We start from the raw sequence: 21,539 nt of genomic DNA, 5'->3' as shown, positions 1-21,539 counted from the left end.
ATGCTGAGTAGCTTAAGTACTGGTTACGGTGTTTGGTGTTTGTGTGCCAGGTCTACCCCTTACGGTTTTAGGATAGTAGTTCTGGTAAATAGTTGGTTAGGTCCACTTGCTCCAGAAACCTCCCCGCATAAGATTTGATGGGGTGCTTTCCATCCCTGAAACATTTACTGAACGTTTTCTTATTGCTTAATACGGTGCTGTGTATTTGGGGCATGCAGTAGTGCATAAAACGGTCTCTGCAAGTGGGCATTGCAATATAGTGTGAGAAGTGCCTCATTAGGGTGTATTGGGGGCCCTAGGGAGGGGAACACGCAGGGGTGGTCAGAGGAAGCTTCCCAGGGGAGATGTGTTTAAGCCAAGTCCTGAAGGATGATGAAGAGGAAGCCAGGAAAAAGTGTAGACACGGGGGTATGAAGAAGACATTCTATGTAGAGGGAGCAGCCCTTGCAAAACAAGGAGATCCTTGTAGAAAGTAAAACCACAGCCTTAGACTGTGAAGTAGGACTCATCCTAATTCCAGCATTGCAGGAAGGGAAGAGGGAGGCCACCAGTGACTCAGCTGCCTTACCCCTGAGGTCACACAGGTCCTTAACCCCTGAGGCTTTCTTTTATACACAGGCCAACGTAAGACCCAGTCTGGGAATTATCCTAAGGCCTGAGGGAACGGGGGATTTTGGAGACAGGATCAAAAACCTAAAAAGCTATCTGTAGGCCTGGCGCGGTGGCTCTCACCTGTAATCCCAGCACTTTGGGAGGCCAAGGCAGGCAGATCACAAGGTCAAGGGATCAAGACCATCCTGGGCAACATGGTGAAACCCCGTCTCTACTAAAAATACAAAAATTAGCTGGCTGTGGTGGCACATGCCTGTAGTCCCAGCTATTCGGGAGGCTGAGGCAGGAGAATCGCTTGAACCAGGGGAGGTAGAGGTTGCACTGAGCTGAGATTGCACCACTGCACTCCAGCCTGGCAACAGAGTGAGACTCCTTCTCAGAAAGTGCTATTTGTAAGGATGATTGGGTTGAAGTATTTGCCCAGTAACATATTAAGGCCATCAGGAGCTGGATGTGGTGGCTCACACCTGGCCTGTAATCCTAGCACTTTGGGAAGCCAAGGTGGGCGGATCACTTTAGGTTAGAAGTTCAAGACAGCCTGGCCAACATGGTGAAGCCCCATCTCTACTAAAAATACAAAAATTAGCCGGGCATGGTGGTGCATGCCTGTAATCCCAGCTACTTGGGAGGCTGAGGCAGGAGAATCGTTTGAACCTGGGAGGCAGAGGTTACAGTGAGCCGAGATCACACCATTGCACTCCAGCCTGGGGAACAAGAGTGAAACTCTGTCTCAAAAAAAAAAAAAAAAAAAAAGGCTCTATCAGTTTGCTCTGACTCTTTAACCAGCAGGTTACATGACACGTAACACCATCTGCGTGTGACCTACTGTCTTCACTGGGGCAAGCCTTCTAACTTGGGTCAACTGGCCTGAACCCATATGTAGAATGATTGATGTATAGTTCACTAAGTTAAATTATACATTTATAGATGCAAAAAAAAATTAGACATACAGTGTGGTTGTGTTGTATCCTACTGCTCTAATATTAGGAAAGGGGCTGGGATGCTAGGTCAGCTGTGACCCTCTTTTTCTCGTTTGCATTCATCTTTTTCTCTCTTACTCTCACCACTTTTCTACCTCATGCTGAGTAGCGCCATTGAGACCCCTCCTTCATCACTCTGCCTGCAGTTATCCTGGGAAGCAATATCAGCTTTCAGCCTCAACCGTGCAGACTAACCGGCTCTACTTCCTTCACTATTGCAGTTTCTAGTTCTGTTCGTAATCGTTGCACAAGACTTTGTGCTATTGAAACTACTTGGAATGCCAGTTCCCAGGCAGAGTTCCCTCTGTTGCAGACACCTTGTGCTTTGGGAAGTTGTCTGCGATTAGGGGAGTAATTTTCTATTTGAGGTTGGTCTCAGGAAGGGAAACCACTCCTGACTCCTGCCTAAAAACTCGCCTCCTTGCTCAGAAACACTAATTACAGGGGTCGTTTGATGCTCTCACTTAAATATTTTAGTCACTCACACATTTATTGACTATCTGTATGTGCCCAACCCCGTTCCAGATACTGAGGTTAAAAATGAGCGAGATGCAGTCTCTCCATACCACTGAGCAAAGGAGGAAGCTTGTTTGTATATATGGAGCCATGGCCCATGCAGGGTTACTTAATGCTAGAAACCAAACACTCTGAAGCAAAGAAAAGGTGTAGGGGGTTGGGGGGCAGGGTGGGGGAATAGTCTACCCAGAGTGCCTGTCACTCAGACCAGCCACTCTGCTGCAAAAGGAGTTGGCTTATCTTTTTTTTTTTAAAGCACTTAGCAGTTTCCTAGGGCTGCCATCTGCCGTAACAAACTGTGTGGCTTAAAACAATGGCTATTTATTCTCTTGCACTTCTGGCAGCTTAGAAGTCTGAAATCGAGGTGGCAGCAGGACCATGCTCCCTCTGAAGGCTCTAGGGGAGAATCTTTCCTTGCCTCTTCCTAGCTTCTGGTGGTGGCTAGCAATCCTTGGTGCAATGTAACTTCAATCTCTACCTCTGTCTTCACATGGTATTCTTCCCTATGTATCTGTTCTGTCTCTGTCTCCAAATTTCCCTCTCCTAAATCCTATCATTGGATTTAGGGCCACCCTAATCCAGTATGCTCTCATTGTAACTTGATTACATCTGCAAAGACCCTATTTCCAAATAAGGTCACATCCCCAGGTACCTGGGTTAAGACTTCAATATATCTTTTCTTTTTTTTTTTTTTGGAGGGGGCGGGAGTAGTGCACCATTCAACCATGACATCTATGCTCTGTCCACCAAATGCAGGTGGGTTTTGTACAGACACCAAAGCACATATACTTTGCACTTGGGCAGTAGCCCTTTGGGAGTCACTTGGGATCTATTTCCTCTTAATTTTCTTCAAGTTTAAACAAATTTCATCATCCAAAGGAGCCATACATAGCCCAATGATGAGAAACATGAGCTTTGGCTTTAAAACTGGTGTTGAAGCCTGCCTTTCCAATTTATTGTGAGTCCTTGAGCAACTCATGTAACTTCTCTAATCCTCAGTTTCCTTATTGGTAAAATGGGAATAGTGAGAATACCTACACCACTGAGTTGTTATTAAGCCTGCATGAAAACCTACAAGTAATGATATTCACTGTGCTGAGCACTTTACATGATCTCATATAATCTTTTCAACAACTCTTAATTGATTGGTGTTTAGACTCCTGTTTTACAGATGCAGAAATAGAAGCTAAGTGATTTGCCCAAGATCTCCAAGATACTAAAAAGTATCAAGAGTTGGAATTTGAACCTGGATTTCCACTGTGCTCTATTCCTTAAGACCCTTTGAATAGTTATCTAGCACTATAGTCTAGGGGTTCCTAAACTTTTTAAGTGAAAGTCCTATTTTTTATATCCCTAAAGCCTTGCTCTCACTGAAGTCTTGTTTGAAGCCAAGAGAGAATGCCTTGCTGCTGCCCCCACGAGCCACTGCCCATCTCAGGAATTCCCACAGATGCCCACATTTACTCACATGCTGTTTTAAAAGCTTTTGTCTATTGAGTATTTGCTGTTCACCTGGCTGCATATTACATTACGTGGCAAGGTAGCATGATAGTTACATGTCTGGGCTCTGGAGACAGACTGCATATGACCTGGTTGTCTTCTTAGAGCAAGCCTTCTAACTTGGGTTGGCTGAACCAAATCTATATGTAAAATGAATGATAAACAGTTCACTAAATCAAAGCCCATCTCCACAATCTACCTGACCTCGGACAGATGACATAATCTCTGTATCCCGCATTTTCCTTATCCCTAGGATAAGGGCTGAGAATAATAAGCCCCTATACAATTGTTGTGAAGATTAAATAAGTTAATGCTTGTAATGCATTTGAAACATGACCCAGCACATTGTGGCCTACTGAATTTATCTTCTACTATATACAACAGCCTTTGAGCAGGCATCATTGTCCTTACTATTTTACAAATAAAGAAACTGAGGCCAGAAAGGCCATACACCACTAGAAGGTTCGAGCAAAGCAAGGATTCAGACTCAGGCCTGTTTGACTCCAGAGCCCCGTGGTTACAGCAGGGACTGTACTTGATTCTTTAAATCCTCCTTCTGCTACCTGTCCCATTCCTCCAGTGCCTGGACCATTGGAGATGTTTAATCAGTATTTATCCACAGATAAACCCATTGCATCTATGCCCTCCTACCTAGGCTTACCTGCTTTTGAGATCAGGGGATGTGTTAGAAGGATGTGATCAGTCCTTATCAATACCCTTTCTGTTTTTAGTAGTTTGGATAACATTTATTGAGTGACTACTATATGGCCAGGCATTGTGATATGCATTTCACACATACCTTTCCTCGTTTGCTTTCAGAACCTTTTAAAGGAGGCTTCACTCTCTCCATTTTATGGAAACTCTGGCTTACAAGGACCCCATAGAAAAGGATGTTCCCTCTTTGTGGCCACCTTCATTCATGTCCCTTACAGCTGGACATTCTATTTTGGCCAGACCATATAATTGAAAATGATCTTAATAATGAGACAAACAGAAAATAACCTCACCATTTCTCACCTCTTCTTCTTTTTTTTTTTTTTTTTTTTTTTTGAGACAGAGCCTTACTCTGTTGCCCAGGCTGGAGTGCAATGGCGCGATCTCAACTCACTGCAATCTCTGCCTCCCGGGTTCAAGCGATTCTCCTGCCTCAGCCTCCTGAGTAGCTGGGATTACAGGCCCTGCCACCACGCCTGACTTTGTATTTTTAGTAGAGACGGGGTTTTGCCATGTTGGCCAGGTGGATCACTTGAGGTCAGGAGTTCTCTCCTCTTCTTAAAAGCCCCAGAGTCCCACCATATTTTAATTATTTGATGGAGGGCCAACCACTGCCTGCCACAAAACTTAAAGGGGCACAATTTTCCTTGTGATCTTGGTGAAGGGAGCCCATAGAGTTGTGCAAGGCTGCTCTGGGCAGAGGTGAGTGAAGCACTGCCCCTTATGAGGCTGCTGGCAATCTTGCTTGTTTTTTCCATTTTCCACCACAAGAGGGAAACATATGACCGTGAATGATTTGAAAATAAAGCGATTCCTTAACTGGTTCTCTTTTTACCAAAGAATTTTAATAATTGTGCTCCTGGTAAGCTAGAATGGGGAAAGTTCTTCTGTTAGCGCCAAGTGAATATTCTTAAGGGATTGAAATTCAAATTGTCTTGAGAATTCTCCAAAAAGGAAATAAAAGACATAGAAAAATGTTATATGAACCACATAAATGGCTGTTTTTATAGGTCAAAATGTTTGAATATGGGTCATTTCTGATGAAACAGGAGACTTCTTCACATGTGCCTTACTTATGAAAAGGGGTTCCTAAGCCTTGCACATCTTCAAATCGAGGAGATTGTTTTCAGACGTAACCACATGGGTTCAGAATGGCAATTGTGCAGATGGGGAATGCCTTCCATGGCTTCTGTCTGCCCTGTGAGTGCTCATAGCTCTCTTGTAGGCTCCCAGATGAGTACTTTTTATTCCATTTTAAAATGATTTGTTGGCTTATCTATCTCTCCTTCTGCACCAAAGGTTTCTTGGCAACTTGAGTCTTCCTGAGGTATACAGTGCCTGGTGAAATGAATACAACACATCAGTTTATATAGGAAATATTGGGTAGATGGATGGGTAAACAGATGGACAGCCAACTGACGCATGCTAAAGGTTGTACACTCTCTGAGGCAGCTGTTATGTTTGTTTTTATTTTCAAAATCTACTTCAGGAGTCTTTGTGAACATGGGATTCTGTAGAGCTCTAAGACATCTGGCCCTTGTAATTCTTCTGACCTTGTACCTTCTTCCAATTTTAATGTAATTTCTCCTTTTCTTTAGAGAACATTTTCTAACTCTACTAAAATGCACATAGCCAATGGCCCGTCCCAATAGTTGGGTATGAAACACGCCTGCATGTTTACAGATTCAGAGCAGTGCTAAAGGCTAATACTTACGCAAGGCTTGCAAAGCACTAGAACCAGCTGGTGCTAAGCTCTTTACATTTGTAAACTCCGGTCTCTTAATACAACAAATCTATGCAGTAGCTACTACTTTCAATCCCTGTTTCAAAGGTGAGAAAATAGAGGCATGAAGAGCCTACATCCCTTGCCCACGGTCCCCTAGTCAGAAAATGGTACTCAGCCTGTCTCCTTGCTGTGGACTGAGGGAGCTCAAAGGAGAAGGGGAGGAAGTGTTCTCTCTTCCTTTTCTTGCCTGTACGGGACAGCAGGTGAGGCCTGGCTCACAGCTGGCAAACAGGACCCAGGTACTACGGATCCCTGGTCAGCCCTGTAAAGAAATGTAAGCGGCTGTAAGTAACAGAAGCCCAGTTAGGGTTCAGTGAGCCCCCATGAGGCCTGACACACAAGGACTGCACACAGAGAGAGAGGCGTCTCCTGAAGCCACAGGCAGTGGGGCAGATGGACTTCAAGACCCTGAGACACATGTTGGGAGGCCAGGCGGACGGATCACTTGAGGTGAGGAGTTCAAGACCAGCCTGTCCAACACAGTGAAACCCCGTCTCTACTAAAAATACAAAAATTCGCAGGGCATGGTGGCGCACACCTGTAATCCCAGCTACTCAGAAGGCTGAGGCACGAGAATTGCTTGAACCTGGAAGGCAGAGGTTGCAGAGATTGCACAACTACACTCCAGCCTGGGAGACAGAGTGACTCTGCCTCCCAAAAAAAAAAAAAAAGACCCTGAAACAAGAGGAACCCAGGCAGCGTCTCCTGTTTATCTCAGCACATCTGTTTCATTTTCCTCTCTCTCTGCTGACCCATTTGTCAATGGAAGTTAGGTTTCTCAGTGTGTTATTATTATTTTTTTTTACAAACTCATTTAATCAAGCACCTATGAATATTTCAAATTTTTAAGTCAAATATTTGTTTTCTTTTAAAATTCCTTGTCTAATAAGGAAAACTTTTCAAGTATTCAAGTTGTTCTCATGTAATCAAATAATAACAGCAGGGCATACTATAGCCGCCCTGGTTTCAGAACTATCTGTAAATTGCTTCATTCAAACATGACTACAACAAGTAAAGTAGAGCTGCTATCATTATCTCCATCTTGACAGATGAGGAAATGGAAGCACAAAGAGGTTAAGTAACTTGTCCAAGATCATATTACTAGTAACTGGTGGAATAAGGGTTCATACCCTGTCACTTTGGCCTTAGAGGCCATTCCCTCAACTGCTATAGTATACTGTCTGCATGTAATGACTTAAACTTATAAATATAATACAGTCCAAGTTTTCTGGAATGTTCCACTAATGTTTATAATTTTGATAAAATTCTTCTCATAAAATTCTTCTCATACCTCCTTAAACTTAAAATCTTGTCTAAATAAGTAACACAACCTGCACTTAATTATAAACTGGAACCACAAGGCTAATCTTTAAACTAATATCCCACATTTCTTAAATGTATTTCAAATACCAAATATACCTAGTTTCCCCCCACTTACTCCAAAAATATTAATACTATGTTCATTTTATTATTTGTATCCTATGTGATATACATCACCTGTACACTTAATTTTAAGAGAGTATGTTTTAAAATGCCTACTTAAAAAACCATCCTCTCACCTCAAGTGATGAGGGGTTACCTTTCCAGCTGAATTGGGGTGACACCAGCTGGGTGAGGTGTGGCTTGGCCAAGGGTCTGGATGTGGAGGCACTGAGTCCAGAATACCAGCACCAAAAGGGATTCTCCAGTGGCTTGTGTTCCCAGCCCCTGTTCCCTGATTCTCAGGTCTGATGAATCTGCAAGCCCTACCTACATGAGAAGATTCATCTAACCTATTTTCTGCTTGATACTATTTCGAATTCTTTTCTGATTCTTCCCGTACATCAGATCCACAACTGTTAGAGATGTATGAATGATCCCGAGTTGGATCCTGCATAGCTGTCACGGACTCTCACATATTGTCAGGCTGTCAGCAGCAGTTCTGTGGATATTCTCATGCCTCAACTGTTCTTGCGCCACAGCTCATAAGTCTACCTGTCTTTCTGGTTCAAGGGCTAACCTAATCTGACTAGTATACTTTCGAGTCCCAATTCTGGATTCCAAGGAGAGAAAACATGAGTGGTCCAACTTTAGTCAGGTGTCTACCCCTTTTGCTCATGGCCTGGAGTCAGGGTCCTGGAGTAGAGACCTGGCCTCAGGCCTTCACTGTCATGGAATAGTTGGGGGACAGTTCTCAGAGAAGAGAGGAGATAAGTAGAAAGCACAGTATGGAAAAAGGGTCAGAGGAAAGAGGTTGTTCAAGGAGTATCTTCACAGTAGGAGGGGGAAAAAAAAAAACAAAGGCAGTGCTCAAACCGGGCCAAGAACTCAAAGTTGAAGTTGTGTGTAGAAAACTGACAGAGGAACAGTGCTGTACCAGATCACATTGACTGGGACCCTCAAAGCCACCCCAGCTAAGGATGGAACCATTTTTGCAAGCCTTGGTTAATCTTTTTCCAGTCTTACTTCTCCAAGCCATTCAAGGCACCACTGCCAGCCAGTCAACTTTCCAAAAACATATTGGTTTATATTCTTTTTGCTTACAAATTTCCATAGTTCCCCAGCACTTTCAAAATGAAGTATAGCACGGTTCACAAGGCTCCGTAGACTTGCCCCAACTATTTCTCCAGTCTCATCCCTGTCACTGCAACCTCTTCAGAGCTACAGCTCTGTAAACACACCTTCAGGGTAGCACCAAGGCCACCATGCTGTGATGGCTCCTTTCTAATGTGAACTTTTTGAGAACAGAGGCCCATCCACCTTTGTTTCTATCTCCAACCCCACTCAGAATGTGAAAAAAAAATTGTATCTTTACATCATTTTCCAGTTCATAAAGGCTTTCCTAGACATTCACTGAGGCAATCTTCGCAAAAACCTTGGGAGACAGGTATTATTTCATGAAGAAATTGAGGCTCAGAAGGACAAGGGGGCTGACAATGACTGATAATCTACCTTATACCAGGCACAGTACTGGGTGTTTTCACATGTGACCTGTTTTCAGTTTTCTGAACAAACTTCAGAGCTGTCCCCATTTTATAGGCTCAGATGAGTTAAGTAACTTGCTCTAGATTGTACCTCTCATACATTTTACAGTGAAAGATTTGAGCCCTGGTTGTATCTGGCTACTGAACCTGTTCCCTTCCCATTAGAATGTAGTGCCTTGCCTGGGGCTGAGTATTTACTACCTGCTTAGTTACTGGTGGCTGGAGAGATGAATAACCGTTTTCCACTCTTGGGGACAAACACTTCAAGCCCTCTGGAACAGGCACCTGCAGCCATCACAAGCATAGGGCCTTGGGCTGGGGGATATAATTAACCCTGCTGCTTTAAGCCAAATTTCTGCCTTTCTTTCTAGTGCTTATGCCTGGAAATAAGGTTATCAGGCCCATCCCTTATGCCCACTCCTGGGACATTTGCTAAAAAAGAACTGTTGGTGTGAAGAGGTGAACCCATTCAGGCCAGCCCTTATATGGGGCCTGGGACACCATTATTAACTGTCCATTAAATATTTTTTAAAGAAACATAGAAAAGAAAGAGTGAATAAAGAATTGGTAAGTCTACGGTTTCTGCTGTGCTCTACTGGGAAGGTATCACTGCTGATGCGAATGGGAGCTGGAGTCTTTGCTAGGCTGGGAGCAAAGGGGTTCATAACTCTGCCATTGTGAAATTGATTAGACCCAAGACCAGTATGAAAGTTCCTTGTCTGAAGGGAGTAATCCTTAAATCCCCCATATGGTTTAAATGTAATTTGTGTCATTGTGAAGGAGTACTGGCAATGCAGGCAAATTCATTAGGCCAAATTGGGTTCGCTATGCTCGACAGTAACGTTTCTGAAGATGAAGTTCAACCTTTGCTGGAGAGCTAAAACAAATGAGTTTCTTAATAGCTGCCCCACTTAGTCTGAGTGTCTTAGGAAGCTTAATGTTTTTAATGTCTCTTCTTTTTTTACTATACTTCACAGTCCATCTAACATTGCTGCTTCTGGTAATATTTTTATATGGGGTTGAGTTCTATAGTGTTCATAAAATTATGATCAGGCCCATTTTTAGAATAGAAGCTTTTCTAGGGCAAGGATTATGTCCTTTTGGTATAGTTTTGCATATTGACAAACACCATGCCTGGCATATGTCATTGCTTAAAATGTTGCTCTCATAGTTCTGCCCTCAGAAAGAACTTCACCGAGAGACTGGCAGGCTGCCAGCAGAGACCATGCTGGAGTGTGGTGTATTATGTGGGCAGAGAGGCTTTGGTATGGGATGTGGGAATGTCCTTGTGCCCAAGTACCCCCAAATTTACCCTGGGATTTCAAGATCTCATTAAGAAAACTACCAATTACGTGGTTGGCTGCTCTGTTATTCCAATGAAAAGATTATTGGAATGATATTTTATAAATCTGGATCTATTATCGAATATGTCAAGACACACATGCCAGCCTAATTTACTAGCCCATATAAAACCAGGGAAAACTCGGCACAGAACTTACAAAATAGGAATTTAAAAAACCATTTGTAGTAAGTTGAAAAACAGTGGTTATGTAAACTGTTAATAATGCATGCTTGCTTTTTCAATTAATTTCTAAAGAATTTGACTTTTGAAAACAAATTAAGAGCCCAAAATAAGCTATAAAAAGTAGTTGTCTTTTGGCTGACTGGTTTTCAACACAATAGATGTGTTTTGTCAATCGTGTTAATGTTATGTCTCGAGGTATTTCCTGCACATGGGCCAGGCCCATTTGTCATTTGAAGGAGCTCCCTTTGCCAGTGGCCTACTTTCTGCTCGTGAGCCTGTTATTCCTGCTGGTCTTGTGCAGAGCAGCCCCGGAACACAGGGGCATTCTTGATAGAGGGCAGTTGGCAGCTACCAGTGCCTGTCTACTTTCGGATGCTCCTTGACAAGTTAGTATAAAAAGACTCAGATTTTGTTGCTCAAGGGATGATTCACTTTTCCCTTGAAAACCTTAATTCCTCGGTGCATGCTTGGTCTGTTGTCCAGGCTGGAGTACAATGGCACGATCTTAGCTCACTGCAACCTCTGCCTCCCAGGTTCAAGCAATTCTCCTGCCTCAGCCTCCCAAGTAGCTGGGACTACGGGTGCACGCCACCACGCCTGGCTAATTTTTGTATTTTTAGTAGAGACAGGGTTTCACCATGTTGAACAGACTGATCTCGAACTCCTGACCTCAGGTGATCCACCCACTTTGGCCTCCCAAAGTGCTGGGATTACAGGTGTGAGCCACCATGCCTGGCCGAGAACACACATGTATGTATTTAAATAGATCATTAATAAAATCTCAGGGGTCAAATGGAATTGGATATGAAATTTATTTAGGTAAAATGTTTTTAAACATCCTAGTTTCTTCAAATACAAAGGACTTAAACTGCTTCCCTCAAAACATTTTATTGAGTCAAGTATGCTTAAAACTGAGAAAATTTTAAAAACTAATCTCATGTTCATATTATTTTTCTAAATAATAACTTGATCCAACCCTGTGTACTCAGAAAAACATATGTACATTTTTTTCCGTGTTTTGCTTACATTTTTAAGGATTTGGTGCATCCTCATGCCTGTTTTTTTGTGTATTCAAAGGAATGACCAAGCTGTTGGTTATTCAGGGCAACTTTGGAGGTATCTGTTCTTCTAGAACTGAACACTATTTTGTTAAATCTTTGATGGCCAATGAATAAATCTGTTAGATCATTTTTTTCCTGATAGATTGCATGTGTGAAGTAAAAAAAATTTCTTAGGTTTCAAAATGACAGTGATGTAAGAAAACCAGGGGTAACTTAAGCTCCCTCACTTCCATTTTAAGATTGACCTTTACCTTGCTAGGTGGCATGGAGCAACTTTAGCTGCAGATGGCCTTCTCAGAGATGAATGCCCAGAGAGGCTCTGGTTTAAGGGGTGGCAGGAGCAGTGAGAGCCACACCAGGGTGTCTTGTTCACAAATCTGCTTCGTTGGACTGCATTTGCCCTCTTTGCCTGGGCTCTGAGAGTGGAGCCTGTCAGCCACCTGGTGTTTACAGCTGAAGTTGGCTGCATGCAGCACTCCTTGGAGCTATCTCTACCCTAACGGGGAAATGAGACAAAAATAATTGAAGGGTATTTGGCTTGGTTAAGTGGGCAGAAGTGTCCTCATCAAAACAACTTTGAAGACCTGCTTTGTGTGTGGGTGCGAGTGGGTGTGTGGCCCTTAACTTGTTCACAAGGGACAACAACAACAAGGAATTAACCAAGCTTTCTCATTGAGAGTGATCATCCAGGCAAACCCTCTATTTTAGTTACTCATACGACACTGTTGCAGCTTCAGGTTGGACAGACCTATTTTGGAGTCCCTTGACTACTTTCTGGACACCCTCACTGAGCCAGTCGGTGGAAGTGAAGGATGAGTGATTTTGAAGAATGGATTTCTGGGACATATAGAAAAATGGAAGAAGGTCCTCTCCCTCTGTTGACTTTTGCTACAGCTCCCTACCACGATCAGAAACCAGGAACAAGTGGATTACGGAAGAAAACCTATTATTTTGAGGAAAAGCCATGCTATCTGGAGAATTTCATCCAGAGTATATTCTTTTCCATAGACCTAAAAGATCGCCAGGGATCATCACTGGTGGTTGGTGGAGATGGGCGGTACTTTAATAAATCAGCAATAGAAACAATAGTGCAGATGGCAGCTGCCAACGGGGTGGGTATATGATAAGTATTGTTATGTTTCTGGCTCTCCAAATAACCTTAATTTTACAGAAGTATACAAACGTACAAGGATTTATATGTGGTATACACTTCAATTCTACTAACATCCAGCTAAGTTTCATTGTAACTTCAGTGATTGTATATTGTGAAAATACTTCAGAAATTACATTACCCACACTGGGATACAGGAATGTTAAGTTCAACTTCTTAGGTATTATGCTGTGTTCTGTTGCTTGACAAAGTACCTGTTGCTTTTTAGACATTTAAAGCACACTCCCGGTCTTAAGCTGTTTTATCTACATTCTAACTAGCTTCAAGGGGCACCCTGTCCTATGTAAGAGGGCTCTACTGAATGGTGGAGAGAAGAGGATTTTGTTTTCTTTCAATGGCTTTCTTGTTGAAGTTCAGTCACTTGTCAAACAGGAAAACAAAAGCCAGGGCATGCTGTTGTTTATGGATCCTGGTAGTCACGCAGAAATGCTGGGAGGAGGTTGGAAAATGTTAGGTGTGAGCTTTTTGAGAGGACCTGTTACAGGGGCACCTGCTTATAATGACCTTGGACACAAAGAAGCCCTGTGCATGGTGAATTTGTGCAGCAGGGTAGAGATAATAACTCCTGTAAGACTATAGTATGAGGAGGCTCTGCTAAACCTCTGCATCGTGAAAAACCGTGTTGGCTGGATTAAGCAAATGAGAAGGAATATTGTACCAGAAAGCATTGATCTTGATAATCTAACAATTCACGCAGCCCACTGGTTTACAGGAAGGTGGGCATCAGGACATGGATGTTTTTTGCTCTGCAAATTCCTCTGTGGGACCAAAAATACATTTTTAATGTTTTAGATAATGATTAGCAATTAGTTGGAGCACGTAGTCCTTCAGTACCCGCAAATTTTAAAATCTGTTGTATTTCTTTTCTGGAAGAGATTCTGATTCTTACAAGATAAAATTTAGTATTGCAACTAAATGTGTTAGGCATTCATTTTCAGTGTATTTTCAAAATATGCTGAGCAGGTATGTTTGCAGAAGCAAAATTAAAATAAAGCAAAACAAAATAAAATGTACCACCACACTAAATTTTAAAGTGTTTGTAGATCCTATTGTTTATAATTAGAGTTTTCCTGATACTCAGTTTCAGAATCTGAATGCCTCTCATGTAAAAGTTGCTGATAAAGCACTCAAATATGAAATTATTATGAAGCGTACACATTTTTAAGATAAAATGTGACATGCCATAAATTTTTTCTTTGAGGAGAGCTGCAAAGGGAACGGTATTAAGATGTTTTTAATCTTTTGAGAGGGAACGAATGGAACATTATTTCTCCACATATATCTAGACTGTTGAGTGGATCTGGTACACTGTCCCCTTTGCTGTGATATATTTGGCTCCATTTCATTTTTGTGTGGAGCTGAAGGATGTGGAAGAAGTGGTAGGAATGTGTAATTCAGGCAGACCCTACAGACTTTCTCAGATTTGCCCTCTGAAGGTTTGCTAAATAATACATTTAAATGATAATAATTGACTAAATATGGTAGCTGCCTATTTGTTAGAGCTGTTGGCAGCCCAAGCAATATTTTCAAGTCTTTTCAAGGTAAGCTTAGAGGTGACAGCCACCTTATTAAAAATAGGACTGCATTTAAAACAGTCATGCTAACCAACTGAATTGCTTAAAACATTAGTGGACTGATAAAGCACTTCAATCTGATGCACTTTAAACCTATGAAATTCTAAAGGGTTTGATTTCTTCTCTTTCTAACATATCCTAAATTCTGACTGTTTTAACATGCCTTTGATTGTGGGTAGGACTGCAGGGAGGAAATCTAAAGGAAGGATAATTATTGCCACAGATTTTGACAAAAGTCAGTGCTCCTTTCTCATTTTCATTAATACCCACTGTGCCCATAAGCTGATTCTTGGAGGGCTTTTCAGCCCACTGAGCTAAATGGAGATCATTTTATTTTTTTCCCTTTACCATACTTTATCTGGTACATTTATGGGTTATAAGTTTCTCTTCATTTTTATTTACATAGAGCTCTCTGCTTTTAAAGGACATTTTATTGCGCAAAATAAGATATTGACGGGCCCCTTTTAGAATATTGATATCTCATTCAGTCCCCAGAGCTCTAAACTGAGAGGTAAGTTTAGAGGTAAGAGCAGGACCCATGTGCATGATTACAGGGCAAAGAAAATGGAACTCGTTTTTTTAATGAAACCTAAGAAAATACCAAGCCCTGTTTTCAATTAAAAGGAATATTTAAAGTTTACTCCCTGCCATGTTTGACTATTAGATGCTTGGAGAACAATGAAGTAACCCATTTTGGTGGGGAGGCATGAGTTTTAAGGAAGGAAGTCGTGGGAAAGGAAGGCAGGCAGGGGAGGCCATTTGAGGATGGACTCTTAGTGCCTGGCTGAGGGGGTTATCTCTAACTTGAGAGCCAGGAAAGGTAAAATATACATAACATCAGATTTACCATTTTAACCATTTTCAGTTTATGGTTCCCTGGCATTAATTACACTCACAATGTTGTACAACCATCACCACTATCCATCTCCAGAGCCTTTTTAAAAAATCATCCCATACAGAAACTCTCTACCCGTTACACAATCATTCCCCATTTCCACTCCCACCAGCCTCTGGTAACCTCTGCACTACTTTTCTGTCTTGATGCATTTGCCTATTCTAGTTATGTCATAGAAGCAGAATCAGACAATCCTTGTCCTTTTGCATCTGGCTTATTTCACTTAGTGTAATGTTTTCCAGCCTTATCCGGGCTGTAGAATGTGTCAGAATTTTATTCCCTTTTTTTAAGTTAAAAAATATTTATCCTTATGACCTGGCAGTCACATGAGAAAAAAAAAAAGAAAAAAATTATCCTATGTATGTCCTTCCAATCACATCCATATCTATAGATTGCAATGTCATCTTTGAGTACAGTGACAAATTCTTTAAAAAGTTTTAATTGTGGTAAAAACATATAATAAAATTTACCGCCTTAACCATTTTTAGGTGTGTGGTTCAGTGATGTTAACGAAACATTGTTGTGCAACATATCTCTAGAAATTTTTCATCTTGCCAAACTGAAAGTCTATGTCCATTGAACAACTCTCCATCTTTCCCTCTTCTGAGCCCCTGGCAACCACCATTGTACTTTGTGTTACTATGGTGTTGACTTCTTTAAATACCTCATGTAAGTGGAATCATACAGCATTTGTCTTTTGTGACAAATGCTGTATGACAAATTTCACTTAGCATAATGTCCTCAGGGTTCATCCATCTTGTGGCATATGGCAGGACCCCCCCACACACACTTTTAAGGCTGAATAATATTCCACTGTGTGTATACGCAATATTTTGTTTATCCGTTCACCTGATAGACGTTAGTGTTCTTTCCACCCTTTGACTTTTGTGAGTAATACTGCTATGAAATTTGGTGTTTAAGTGTCTGTCTACGTCCTGCTTTCAATTATTCAGGTATATACCTAGAAGTGGAATTTCTGGGAAGGTTTTGGAGTCAGAAAAGGGACACAGAATTATGATTTAGAAAGATGAACTAGATGGGTTTGAGTAGGTCAGATGGATCCAGCCAGGGTCGAGTAAGAGCGATTCCTGTGGAAGAGAGGCAGGGGAGATTGAGTTAGGAGCTGTTGCAGTGGTCCAGGCATCTTTAAGGGAAGGAGGGTAATAGAGCAGTGTCTCCCCTGTATCAGATTGAGAGCAACATTCCTGAGGGTGATTCCCAAGAAAGAGCCCGATCTGGAAGGGGAGTTCTTCCACCAGATGTACCTCTTCTTGGGCTCAAGAGAGAAGCTACCTTGCTTCTATCTCTCAACTTTCCTTCTTACTCTTACCCTTGGCATAATCCCCTCAGCCTGGAACTATTGCAAATCTCACCCTAAGGAATGGTAGAATTAAGGGGTGACATGGGTGGTGTAGCTTAATATCAGCCTCTCCTTCCACACCAAATACAATCTATATAAAAATTGGTATGCTTGGTGTGTAAATACAACTCGACAAGCCACCCCTAAACCCCTCCTATGGACATTCTGGAACTGCCTAAACATAGGCTTTTATTCGCATCACAACCACACCTGGAAACTGCTGGAAGGTGAAATGTCGCTGTGTTGAGTCAGGAGGTTTCAATACTTTCCCCCACCATGGCCACTAATGTGCTGTGTGGCTTTGTCATGTCATCTATGCCAGTGTCTGCCATGGCACCTTTCCATTAATGCTTGTTATTATTGCTGCTGGGTGGAGGCAAGAATGAATGAATGGGCAGGATCATGGTAACTCTGGACCTCAGCTTCTTCATGTTTGCAGTGGTACTTGGGAGGAGCAAATGTGGGAATGGATCAAAAGTACCATGGGATGTAGAAAGCACTCTGTAGCTCGGTAACAATCATCGGTATTGATTCCACACTATCTGCAGGTTCCTGTAGTCTAAAATGCAGCCTACTGATGGCATCCACCCTGGTGGTTACCATTTCCTGGGGAAGGCAGGATATAACCAATATATTAGGGGAGCTACAACAGAAATTGTTCAGAGATCAACATATGAGAGCTAAGAGGTAACTGAAGTGAACTAGCTGCTCCCTGGGAGGTGGTTGGTAGTGGAGTGGTTGACAGTTTTCAGTGAGCTCTGGGAAGGGTGGCAGAGCCAACAGTCCCAGAGAAACTCTCCCCAGGGAATCCAGATATCTCATGGACATTTTCAACATTAGAAACACATCTTCCACCATCAAGTTGTTTCTTCAATCATATTTATCTTGGGTGAAGCAAAAAGAAATAACAAATGGAAAATGTAAAAAAATCCCTGTTTTTTAAGAGGAACTGACAGCACCTCAACCTTCTTTTCCAACTTGAGTCATGTTGAAACAGATATAAATTACTGTCATTTTAGCAAAAAAGATTTAGGAGCAGTACTGATACCATCTGTAAGAGATAATGGGAAGGTAAGTTAAGAATGCAACAGAAGTCCCATCTGTCGCCCTTTCATGTAGGTCATTCTGACTGGTTTATCAGGAATAACTCCAGCATTCTTGTCTTAGGCCCAGGAGGTAACCCAGGTACACTGTAACAGAAGTAGGTGTGTCTTGCTTTGAGGAAACCCACTATATGAAAAAGCCAAGCTTGACTGGAAAGATAAATTGATGAGTCATTTTTCAATAATCTTGATATAAAATTGGCCCTTTTTACTTTAAAAAAGACTTCTCTTTGGGTAGAATCCCTTTAACTAGCTAAACCTTTTCTTTTCTCCCATTGTGGATTGAAAGTATGATTGATTGGATAAAAATGGATAAAAATTGGATCAAAATGTGGGTTTTCTCATATTCTTTCAATGCATCCAAATTGTGACCCCGATCTGGAAAGGCTCTTTTTAATATGCTGTGTTTTCATGCTGGAGCCTTACAGTGCACACAGACCACACACTTCTAAAACTACAAAGTCCCAAAACCATCTGAAGGAATTTGTTCAACATTGCTGATTCTACTTCAGTAATATGGTGGAGACATCCAAGCTGTAGATTTTTATTAAATAAAGTCTTTTCTTGTCCAACAGATTATTATTATTATTTTTTTGTCCATCTGCCTGTTGTCTTGGTGTTGTTTCTGAGCTGTGACTCTGGATGTATTGATGTTAAAGAGTGTGTTCTGGATTTCTTTGCCTAGATCGGTCGCTTGGTTATTGGACAGAATGGAATCCTCTCCACCCCTGCTGTATCCTGCATCATTAGAAAAATCAAAGCCATTGGTGGGATCATTCTGACAGCCAGCCACAACCCAGGGGGCCCCAATGGAGATTTTGGAATCAAATTCAATATTTCTAATGGAGGTGAGTTTGCTGTCATTTTGAGGACAGGTAAGTTTATATTCATTAGAATAAACCAATACCTGGAGCCTTGGGAGACCAGGGTTTTGGTTCTGATCCTTTGCAGGGGGTAGGTGCTCTTTGCTTCATTTCAGTGACAATGAAATGATTCTCATTTGACTATACCTGAATATGAAGAGCCATGCACAAATCTTCCTTAACATGATATTTTCTTTTGGAAAAATCGTGCTACTTTGCTGACTGAATGATGCAATGGTAGATGTGCTAGTGAAGAGGAACTGATGAGCTTTGGATTCTTTGTATTTCCATGTGAGCTGCACGAAGTGACCCACTGTTTGCTGTTTGGTTTCCAGGTCCTGCTCCAGAAGCAATAACTGATAAAATTTTCCAAATCAGCAAGACAATTGAAGAATATGCAGTTTGCCCTGACCTGAAAGTAGACCTTGGTGTTCTGGGAAAGCAGCAGTTTGACTTGGAAAATAAGTTCAAACCCTTCACAGGCATGTTTACTTTCCTCCTCTTTCTGCCCACTCCTATTTCCAAGTTGAGCGATTTTCCTTTCAACGTTTTAGTAGAGGGTCTTCAGCTTTGGAAAGATTTCCATGAGTGGTCTGTAAGCTTTGCAAGTGTTAGTTAATTAACAAGTCTGGAATTAGGTTTGGGAGTCCAGAGACCTGGGCTCCCTGGGCCCTGCCAGGGATCAGCTGCATGACATTGGGTAAGTCATTTCCAACACTCTAGGCCTCAGTTTTCATGCCTTGACTAGAAGACCCGTAAGATTACATTCATAGTTAACTTTTGTTGACCTCTTGCCACATGCCAAGGTCTTTACACACGTTAATCCATTTTATTCTCACAGTAGATCTGTCAGGGCAGCACTGTCAGCATTCACTATTACAGATGAGGAAACAAAGGCTGAGAGAGATTAAGTAACAGGCTCAAGGTCACAGTCAGTGAATGGCAAAACCAGGATTTCAACTCAGGTTTGAATGATTCGCAAGACTACACTTTCCATTTTAGTTTTCCTCATTCAGTAAAATCAATCAGACTATTTTGGGGGGACCAAATTGCAACTCCCTACATAGGCAGCTGTGGCTAACATTTTGTTGTTGAATTATTGTAATAATTGACAGAATAAATATTTATAAAATTATTCAGATTAATAAAATGAGGATGAGATGATTGGCAATGAACTTGCGTTTTGACTTTGCCCTAACATGTTTACTTTCTTCTGGATTGCAACTTTATGGAATGCATTTTATTAGTCATTTAGTTCCTGGCTAAAGGATGGATTGCATTTTTTTGTTTGAACCTACTCATGGAGAGCTGACAATTGCATCCTAACAAAGATAAAGTGACACTTTGATCATCTCGAAGACATTCTTGAGGTTCAGAAGATACCAGTAGAGAGTTTCTTAAATTCTTCATATTTTGAAAATGTTCAGAACCCCTGAATATCCAACAGTTTTGAAAATGTTCAGAAGCCCTGAATATCCAACAAGAACAACAATACTAAGTTCTTATATTTATATAAGTTTTATTTTTGTTTTATTCCTTAAGCAGTACCTGTGAAAAGTGATTCATTAAAAAATTTCATTTTCCACTTAGTACCATTACGTCTTGATGACAATGGACTTGGAAAAAGAAAAGGAAAGAAAAGTAGGCATTACATTTTCTGCTCTCTATAACACCAAAACATACCTCTCAAGATGACGAATGGGGAAGCACTGTGGTGGCATAGCAGAATTTATACAACCTCTGTTGAAAATCCCCTGTGTGCCTCATCCAAGTTGTGTGGGCAAGTTTCTTAACCCTTCACACGTTGAGTTTCCTCATCTATCAAATAGGACTAATAACATTTACCTCTCAGGAAAATTGTTATTATTAGATAAGGATTGGTAGTATTAGATAGTATTGGATATCATTTAACAGTCGTATTATTGGAGCTGTTCAGTAATTGTCCTTTTAAAATAGCAATAGCAGGTTTACAGTAATATAATCACATCAGAATATAGTATTTCTAAATGTGTTTAGTCCTTCCATCTTTTAATGCTGCTTGTTCTCACAGTGGAAATTGTGGATTCGGTAGAAGCTTACGCTACAATGCTGAGAAGCATCTTTGATTTCAGTGCACTGAAAGAACTACTTTCTGGGCCGAACCGACTGAAGATCCGTATTGATGCTATGCATGGAGGTATACAATCATTTCTTTTCAATTCCCATCTCTTGAGGATAGGAAGTTGCCCTCTTCTGTGTGTATCATGATGCGTCAACAAGCCTTTTCTCAAGTCTCTCTGATGGTTTTTAAATAGAGTTATTTTGCAACCAGAGCAATATTCACACAGATAAAAATCTAATTATATGTAGCAAAAATAGTAGAGACACTCCTCGTGGTAAGCTCGTGTGAAGGTCAGCGTTTCCACATTAAGCATCAGGTTCTGAGTAACATGCAACTGCTGTTGTGGACTCTCCCTCCCCCTCAGAAGATACCTTACGTTCTTGCTGCACACCCCCATGTATTTCTGAGACGACGGTCATTTGAGAGATGTGATAAACATACTCCTGAGCCCCACACCCCCACTCACCTGCCCCCACATGCTCCTTTTCTTAGAAGAGGGCAGGAGCAAGCTGAGGATTAAATTCAGGAACAACAGGATGTGTACAGCCCTCTCTTCTTCCTCCGTGGGTTGTGTGGTCAGGTCCATAGAGAGGGCAGCTATCACTGTGAACCAGAACCACGAGGTTTTCTCAGACATGTAGGTATATGAGAATCCCTGAAACCTATACACATACATCTGCTTGGTTGGAGAAGCCTTTCTGCCTGCGATTGAACCCTTTTAGTGTTGCAATTCAGGGATTCCTGTGACACTGCAAACCACAGAAAGTCTTCTCCTGGTGAACTAAAACCTTCCATCCTTGAAACTTCTCTTGGGT

At 41.6% G+C, this 21,539-nt stretch overlaps 1 protein-coding gene across 2 annotated transcripts in view; it reads left to right on the top strand.

The window, feature by feature from the left end:
* PGM1 (phosphoglucomutase 1) overlaps window positions 1–21,539 on the top strand; it is a 66,683-nt gene that overhangs the window by 17,535 nt on the left and 27,609 nt on the right. For both annotated transcript variants that reach the window (XM_054484379.2, XM_054484382.2), the window contains exons 2-4: window positions 18,446–18,608; window positions 18,959–19,105; window positions 20,674–20,799. In XM_054484379.2, the coding sequence (XP_054340354.1) occupies window positions 18,446–18,608; window positions 18,959–19,105; window positions 20,674–20,799 (436 nt within the window). The remainder of the gene's footprint in view (window positions 1–18,445; window positions 18,609–18,958; window positions 19,106–20,673; window positions 20,800–21,539) is intronic.

Source organism: Pongo pygmaeus, chromosome 1, assembly GCF_028885625.2.
Source record: "Pongo pygmaeus isolate AG05252 chromosome 1, NHGRI_mPonPyg2-v2.0_pri, whole genome shotgun sequence".
Lineage (NCBI taxonomy): Eukaryota > Metazoa > Chordata > Mammalia > Primates > Hominidae > Pongo > Pongo pygmaeus.
This window is presented reverse-complemented; position numbering and strand designations above follow the sequence as displayed.